The sequence below is a fragment of the Elephantulus edwardii genome, unplaced genomic scaffold (genome assembly GCF_000299155.1).
Source record: "Elephantulus edwardii isolate Elephantulus edwardi_28Jun2011 unplaced genomic scaffold, EleEdw1.0 scaffold00054, whole genome shotgun sequence".
Classification (NCBI taxonomy): domain Eukaryota; kingdom Metazoa; phylum Chordata; class Mammalia; order Macroscelidea; family Macroscelididae; genus Elephantulus; species Elephantulus edwardii.
The window spans coordinates 12,577,678-12,587,251 of NW_006399804.1; the positions used below are offsets into that span (position 1 = coordinate 12,577,678).

Consider the following 9,574-nt stretch of genomic DNA (forward strand, 5'->3'; position numbering starts at 1 on the left):
GCAGGAGGGGAAGGCCCTCTATGAGGTGGATTGATTCGGTGACTGGAGTAATGGGGATGGGAGTGTCCGAGACATTGCGATTGGCATAGGACAGAGCAGAGTTTAGGGCTATTGTACATCGGATCGCTATGAGTCGCAAGCAACTCGACGGCACATAATAACTACTGGAGTAGATGGATGGGACATTCATGCCACTATTTATCTCAATATATAGGTTTTTAGTTAGTTATAGGCTTTTTTAAATGGAGATAATATATAAATTGATACATGAAAGCCAAGTAAAAGTTATGGCAGATAGTGGGAGCACATGTAGAACCAAAGGGGAGAAAGGACACAGTAGAATTATGAGGAATCTATTTTGGTTAAGTACCAGATCCAAGGAAGAAAATAAAATTAAGTACCATGATATAAAAACCAAACTGACTTAGTGTCTCTAATCAGAGTGTTTTGGTGGTCATGTGGTAAAGAGCTGCACTGCCAATCTGAAGGCAGGTGGTTCGAATCTACCAGCTGCTCTTGGGGTAAAAGATGTGCAGTTTCCTACTGTGTGATTACTGTCTCTAAAAACCTGTGGGAGGGTCAGATATGAGTTGGTTCTGACTCAATGGCACATAACAACATAAAAAAAAAAATCTAGAATTTATTCTGAAGGCAAAAAGAATGACAAAATGAACACTCAATAGTTACTTGAATTGTAACTGATTGATTAGTACCAGATTAGTCCATTTTTTTTTGCCTATTCTCACCACTGTGAACATAAAAATCTATAGATATCTAAGTTTTCTTAGGATGTTTTAGTGTCAGTAAGCTGATAATTCACAAGGATAACAAAAAGAAAAGCATAGTTAGAAATAAAAAGGAATTCATATGCTTTTTAAAGATATGGAATATGAAGAAAGAAAATATTTAGAATAGATTTGGTATAAAAACAATGTATACAAACGTTATGAACTTTGTATGTAAACCAGTGTAAAATTAAAAAAAAACAAATAATTATTTGTACTTAGGAGACCCTAAAGACTCAATGAGACTACTACTTGACTAATAGGCAACCAATTCAACAGAGTGGCAGGATACAGGATTATCATACCAAAATGAGCTGAATTTATCTACAGTGACAAAGAGAATATAGAAATGGAGCTAAGAAAACCAATATGAATTACAATAGCTAATCACAAGATTAGATACTTGAGAACAAATCTAACTAGAGACACAAAAGACCTATATAAAGAAGATTACAAAACATTACAAGAAACAGAGACCTGGAGAAATGGAAGGATATCCCATGCTCATGGATAGGAAGATTCAATATTGTGAAAATGACAATTCTACCAAAGGAAATCTGAAAGTTCAATGCAATCTCAATACAGATACGGATACCTTCTTCAATGAGATGGAAAGGCAATTTCCGATTTTATCTGGAATTGAAACAGAACCCAAATAAGAAAAGCACTACTTAAGAAGAGAAACAAGGTAAGAGACATCACATTCTCTGATCTCAAATCCTACCAGTTAGCTATGGTAGTCAGGGCAGCATGGTACTGGTCCAGCGACAGACACATAACTCAATCGAAGAGAAATGAGAACTGAGAAATTGGTTCATCTATAGGGTAGAGGGACGGCGCAGGAGAGGAAGGCCCTCTATGAGGTGGATTGATTCAGTGACTGGGATAATTGGGATGGGAGTATTCAGAGACAGTGCGATTGGCACAGGACAGAGCGGAGTTTAGGGCTGTTGTACATAGGGTCGCTATGAGTCGCAGGCGACTCGATGGCACATAACAACAACAACAACATATATGGTAAACTGATTTTTGACAAAGAAACAAAATCAGTTAAGTGGAGAAATGCCAGTCTCTTTAACAAATGGTGTTGGCAAAACTGTAAAATCATCTGCAGAAACTTAAACAAGATCCATATCTCACACTATAAACAAAAAACAACTCAAGGTGGATCAGGGACCTAGGAATAAAACTAAGACTATAAAATTCATCAGAAAAAAACTAGGAACAATTCTAAAAACCTTAATCCACAGCATGAACAGACTTCCAAGCATAATAAAAACCCTACAACCAGGAGAGAATAGAATAGATGAAAGGGACCTTTTAAGAATCAAATTCCTATGTACATCAAAAGACTTTCCCAACAGGCTTAAAATGAAATTCACAGACTAGGAAAAAACATTTGACAATGATACATCTGAAAAAAGACTTACATATAAAATTTATAGAAAACTCCAACACCTCAACAAGAAAAAGGTAAACAACCCAATCACAAAATGGGCACAAGATATAGATACTTCAGCAAAGATAACTTTCTAATGGCAAATACATTAAGAAATGTTCAAAATCCATAGCTGTCAGAGAGAAGCAAATCAAAACAACTACGAGATATCATCTCACCCCATCAATAACTGCAAATCAAAACGACTATGACCTCATCTCAACCCAACAATAACTGCAAAATTCAACAGGGCAGATATGGAGTTTTTCCATATGATTTCTCTATCCTTTATTTGATGTTACTATAAAGATAGACAGGACTATGTGAATGGGGCATGTTGGACTGTCCACAAGAGGGGTGGCTATCTAACATTCCACAGAGAGGTTGGCCAGTCTCAACAATCTATGAGGACTAGTTTTACCAATAAATTGAAAAGCTCTCTCGACCTGCAAAGATAAAACCTTCCCATATCAAAATATAAGAAATTCTTCAACCACCAGAAAAGGAAGGTGACCTCCCCCAACCCAGGGAAATGTAGGAAATGCTTTGGGACAGGAGCAGTAGCAATGGCCAAACTAGAGAAATGATGTGAGATGGGACTTTGAATGGGAGGGGGAGGGTGAAAGTCAATAATGACAGGAATGAAAATGTGGAAACACTTAGAGCCCCATGGCTCAAAGCTGAGGTACCTATGTGCACATTTCAGGGGCTGACTTGATTGTATTCTGTTACCCAAATTATAACCTTTAGACTTTCCCAATATGGTTCTGTGTGGTCCATGAGCTACCACATTGGATTTTGTATCCAACAAAGAAGTATGATTGGTGTTGAGATGAGTAAAAAGAGGCATGGGAATGTGAAGGACAAGTCTTACTCATGGAAATTGGTTTTGTATTATTGATGCTGTGGGGGGGGGGGATAGTTTTCCCCTGTGAAGTTGGTAAAGGTCAGATGTGATACTCCCCACATGGTCCTTGCTCTTTTTATAGCAGTAAACAACAAATGCTAGCGAGGTTGTAGAGAGAGTGGAACTCTTATTGCTGCTGGTGGAAATGCAAAATGGTACAACCACTACAGAAGGCTGTCTGGTGCATTCTCAAACAGTTGGAAATAGAAATACCTTTTGATCCAGCAATTCCACTACTGAGAATATACCCTAAAGAAACCATAACCACATCCAGATACATGTGCACCCATGTTTATTGCTGCATTATTCACACTAGCAAAGAGAAGAAAGCAACCCACATGCCCATCAACAAATAGATAGAAAAAGCTATGGTACATTCACAAAATGCAATATTATGCAGCATTAAAGAAAGATTTTGTAAAACACTACACAGGATGCATGAGCCTAGAGGACAACACAGTGAGTAAAAGATCTCAGTCAGAAAAGGACATTTACTGCATAACACTGTTATTATAAAATAAGACTGGGATGGGGAATTGGGAGGAGAACAGCACAAGAATAGATAAATAATGAACACTGTATTTGAACAGATGAGGGGTGGAAATGGGTCAAAAGGATTATATTATTAGATATTGTATGTATGACAACAATCTGGAACAAGAGGTGCATTGCAAAGTGGAACAGGGGTGGGGTAGGGAAGAAAATGTATAGCAATGAATAAATTTTTTAAAGCAGTAATTCTATTCATTACAAATATGTGTGCTTTATCATTCATCTTTTCTTACTGTGGTTGAGTCAGAACCAACTTATAGTTGGCCCTTCAGTGTGCTTCTGAGGTCAATTATATGAGAGGAAATTGTCCATTTTTGTCTCTTGGAACCACTATTGGATTTGAACTGCCAGAAAGGGGTACCCTTTCTTTCACAGCTCAACTCTCTATTGACTAGGCCACCATCATTCCCTTATCTTTCACTGGTTGTATATAAAGAAATATTTATCATATTAACATGTAATCTATCTTCTGAACAATAGATATTTGTTGTTTACTTCCAAAATCAATTAATACATTTTTGTCAACATACCTTTCTGTAGTTCTCTAGTTATGGTTTTATCCAATTCCTGTCGCATCTGAAATAGGTAAAATTTTACTTTTTATGTTTATGTTAATAAGAGGCACAACAGATAACATGTATTTATAACATGTAGTCATGATTTAAAAAATATTTTAGAGATGTACACCTCTGGAACTAATAGGTTTTTTTGTTGTTAGGTGCCTTTAAGTCAAGAACAACTCATAGGAACCTTGAGAACAGCAAACCTGAACCTAGCCTATCACAAATTAAATACATTTCCTATTTATTTTAATTTTAAATATTACAAAATAGATAAAATGTTGCTTAAAATAAGCTGATAAAAATTCAAATATTAGTATTATTATCAATCATTTCACAAGAATGATATATGATCTCACTGGTATAAATAATCTAAGTCATATTTTACACTGAAAGTATTACTTTGACATACTAACAAAATATTTTCATAAAAGATAAATCAGTTTTTTAACCTTAACAGTGTTTTTCTTAAAATAAAATGAACTTTGCATTCTTTGTTGTTATGTGCCATCAAGTCAGAACCGATTCATAGCTGACCCTCCAATGGATTTTCAGAGGTAGAAAATCCCACGGAGGGAGATTGCTCATCTTTCTTCTGCAGAGCAGCTGCTGGATTATATCCATGGGCCTTTGGGTTTGCAGCATAGTTTCTTACTGCTAGACCACCAGAGCTCCCATTGCATTCTTTACTTTTGGAAATTTAAATCTTAAAGAATACAGGTATGTGTGAAAACCAATATATAAACAAAACACAATGTATAAGAATTTCATATGCAAACCAAAATAAAACAAAAATAATTTTTAAAAAGTTGTTTCTTTAGAAATAAGTTATGATGACACACTTTTATTGAACCTTACTGCTATGTCTTTATATCTTATTCTTAATAATCTTTTGTAGTGATAGTAAATGATAGCAACACATTCCTTCAAAGCAATTTCAAAGAATACTTGACTGATTTTTGAGAAGGATGATTTCCTCAAAATATAATTATATTAAATTTTATAATTAAAAAAGTACCTGCCTGTAACTAATTATTCATCAGACTCTTAAATACATAAAATGAAGAAAATGGCCAAGTCTTAATGCCATACGAAAATTCTACTGGCAAGAAATGAAGCTTTTTCTGAATTTACTATTCTTTAGTAATTACTATATTATGGCTGTTAACACTCGTCATTTAAGCACAGAGATTATAGAAACTTTGCTTGGAGGAAAGATAAATACTGAATTAGGGTCAATTAAGAAATTTCATTTCATTGACTCATGACTCCCTAGAATAAAAAACAAAAATGATAAATAATATTGGAAAAAAAGAATAAAAATGATGAAAATGAATAAAAAATATTAATAATAAAGCCCCATTTATTGGCGTAAGTTCCAATTCATAGTGACCTTAGGGACTCCTGAGAGAAACAGCGTTGGGTCCTATGGCATCCTTACAATCATTGCTGTTTGAACCCTTGGCAACAGCCACTGCACGTCACATGCAAAGTTTTCCTCTTTTCCATTGATATCCTTTACCAAGTATAATGTCCTTCCCAGAGGCAGGTTCTTCCTCCTAATATACCCAGCACACATGAGACCGAGTATCATCATCTTCAAGTCTCAGAAGCCTAATTGCTGTATGTCTTCTCAGACTAATTTGTTCATTCTTCTGGCAGTCCACAATGTATGTATGTATGTTGTTGTTAAGTGCTATCCAGTCATAGGTGACTCATCGTGACCCTATGAATGAAAGACCCGAGCCCTGTTCATAGAAATTCCCGAGGCAAGCCATTTCAGAAGTGGATGCCACTCCTGCTTCCAAGCTTGTTTTAATTGGGGAGATCCAGTAAACACTGTCCACCATGGGTAACCATTATCACATTTGGCACATCAGTGTCACAGTGCTTAGCATCACAGTGACCATGAGTATAAGTGTGTATATACAGATGTATTTCATCAACAGCATAATTCAAAGGCATCAACTTTCCTTTGCTCTTTCTCATTCACTACCTAGCTTTTGCATGTATATAAGAGAAATAAAAATACCATGGTTTGGGTGTTTTGCACCTTAGACCTCAAAGGGATATCTTTTTTTGGTTTTTTTTCACTTTAGTCTTTTGCAGCAAAACTAAATTCATCATTTCATCATTTTGTAAAAAAATTGGTTTGCATATGATCACTCATACGTATAACTTTTGCACATATACATTGTGCTTTACACAATCATTTATGTACATTATATTTTATATAACTAATTACTGTTGCTCCGTCTATCATCTCCATGTCTTTGCAAGCACCCGATTAGCATGGAGATTCCAAATTTCTTGGAATAGGATACTGAGGGCTGAATTTGTTGAAACAGCACAATTGATATTTCATTGTTTCCTAGGGGCCCTACTTATGGCCTAATGCTTTATTGCAGCTTGAACTTCTTCCTTCATTATTACTGGATTTTGATCATATGCTACTTCCTGAAATGGTTTAATGTTGACCAACTCTTTTTAGTATAGTGACTCTGTGTACTCTTTCCATTTTCTTTGGATGCGTCTTGCATCATGCAAGATTTTGCCCATATAATCCTTCAATATTACAACTTGAGACATGAATTTGTTCTTCAGTTCTTTAAGACTGAAAAACGCTGAATGTTTTCTAACTCCAGTTATTTGCACATTTTGTTGTAATACTTTGCTTTGTCTTCTCAATCTGCCTTTTCAATCCTCTTTTCCTCCAGCATTTCTTCCTTTTGTGTTAGCCTCTCAATGCTCTAGTGCAAGTTAATTAGTATGACTATTCAATTCCTTAATAACATGCCTCCAGAAACTATGAACTTGGAGAAATGTTGATAGTTTTAGAGGGGCATCAGGCCTTTTGTTCAGAGGGTTGCTATGAGTTGTGCTCGACTTGAAGGTAATAAACAACAATACTAATTGCTCACCCACCACAGCACCCTCATTATAACAAGATGTTAGTTTGAGGAGTAAGGTGTGTCTGATTCAGGCCATGGTCTTTTCAATTACTTGCTATGCTGCTGAGAACAATGAATAAGGATGACAGAAGAATTATTGATTTCTTTGAACTGAGGTTTAGAGAATAGTACTGAATATCCTTTAGACTGCCAAAAGAATAGACAGTCTTGGAAAAGGTGCAGCCAGAGTACTCCTTGGGAGTGAAGATGATAAAGCTTCGTCTCACATCCTTTGGGCATTTTCCTACAAAAGGTTATGCTTTGAAGAGTGACAACATGCTTGGAAATGTGGAGGGATGGTTAACACTAGAAAAACTCTTAACTAGGCAGATTTACACAGTGACTGTAGCAATAAGCTTAAGTGTGTCAGAGATTGTGAGGATGATACAGAATAGGACAGGGTTCATATCTGTTGTTCACAGGGTCGCTATGAGTCATATTCAACTTGATGACATCTACAACAGCAACAAATTATCATTAATTTTATACGCAAGTAAAGTCTTGTTGAGGGTTATGGAAAAACATCTGGGATAGTACAGGAAAACACTAGAAACTCAAGGTGGATTAGGAAAGAAGCCAAGGAGCAAGGGATATCATCGCTAACATCAGATGGATCTTGGATGAAAGCAGAGACTATTAGAAAGATGTTTACCTATGTTTTATTGATTATACAAAAAGTATCTGATCTGTGTGGATCATAACAAGTTATGGATAACACTGAAGAGAATGGGAATTGCAGAACACACAACTGTGCTCATGGGACACGCATACTTAAACCAAGAAGTAGTTGTGGAAACCAAACAAGGGAACACTGTTGTTGGTGTTGTTATGTGCCATTGAGTTGTTTGAGACTCATAGCGACCCTATGTACAAAAGCCCTAAACTCTGGCCTATTCTGTGCCAATCTCATTGCCTCTGACACACCCATCACAATTACCCCAGTCACTGAATCAATCCACCTGACAGAGGGCCTTCCCCTCCTGCGCTGTCCCTCCACCCTCCCAAGCATGATGTCCTTCTCCAATGACTCTCTTACAATGTCTTCCAATGTCTCTCCTTACAACACTCCCAAAGTATGTTAGACAGAGCCTCAGAATCCTTGCCTCCAAGGAGTAGCCTGGTTTAACCCTCTCCAGGATGAATCCGTTTGTTTTCTTGGCAGTCCAGGGTACATTCAATACTCTTCTCCAGCACCACAGCTCAAAGGCGTCAATTCTCCTTCTGTCCTCCCTAGTCATTGTCCAATTCTCTGATGCATAACAAGTGATTGCAAAGACCCTGGCCTGTATCAGGCGCACCTTAGTCTCCAGAGAGACACTGTTGCTCTTGAGTACTTCAGAGAGGTCCCTAACAGCAGACATTCCCATCGCAATACGTTTTTTTATTTCCTGGCTGCTGGTGCCAAGAATGTTGATTGTGGAGCAAAGCAGACTAAAGCTGTCAACAATCTCAATCTCTTCACCATCCATCCTGACGCTGTCAATTGGTCCAGTAGTGAGAATTTTGTCTTCTTGACATTGAGCCTTAGTCCATACTGAAGGCTGCAGTCCTCGACACTCTGCAGCAAGTGCATGAGGTCCTCCCGAGTTTCAGCAAGCAGGGTTGTGTCATGTGCACAACTCAGATTGTTAATAGATCTTCCACCAATCCTGACGCCACACTTCTCCTCATAGAGCCCAGCCTCTCGGATAATCTGCTCTGCTTACAGGTTGACAAGGTATGGAGATAGGACACATCCCTGGCATACACCCTTCCAAATTTTGAACCATGCAGTGTTACTCTGCTCTGTTCTGACGACTGCCTCTTGGTCCAAGTATAGGTTTCACATTAGCACGATTAAATGTTCTGGGATTCCCATTCTTCTCAGAGTCAGCCACAGTTTGTTATGATCCACACAGTCAAACGCCTTTGTATAATCAATGAAACACAGATAGACAGTCTTCTGGTATTCCCTGCTTTCAGCTAAGATCTATCTAACATCTGCTACAATATCCCTAGTACCACGACCCCTTCCATACCCAGCCTGGACTTCCAGCAGTTCTCTGCTGATGTGCTGCTCCAGTCGTTTTTGGATAATCTTCAGTAAAATCTTGCTTGCATGTGAAATCAATGATATTGTTCTGTAGTTTCCACACTACATGGTTTAAAATCAAGAAAGATGTGTGTTAGAATAGAGTCCTTTATATGCACACCCATGTTTATTGCGGCTTTGTTCACAATAGCAAGGAGTTGGAAACAACCTAAGTGCCCATCAACAAATGAATGTATAGAGAAGCTGTGGTATAGTCACACAATGGAATACTACATTGCATTGAAAAACAAGGAACTCATACAATAGTCTCAAGATGGGTGACCCTGGAGGACAATGTACTGAGTGAAAT

At 37.4% G+C, this 9,574-nt stretch overlaps 1 protein-coding gene across 1 annotated transcript in view; it reads right to left on the minus strand.

The window, feature by feature from the left end:
- The window catches only part of LOC102866592 (ankyrin repeat domain-containing protein 26-like), a 75,201-nt gene that overhangs the window by 21,835 nt on the left and 43,792 nt on the right, over positions 1 to 9,574 (minus strand). The window contains exon 12 of the mRNA XM_006887110.1: positions 4,213 to 4,258. Coding sequence (XP_006887172.1) covers positions 4,213 to 4,258 — 46 coding nt within the window. The remainder of the gene's footprint in view (positions 1 to 4,212; positions 4,259 to 9,574) is intronic.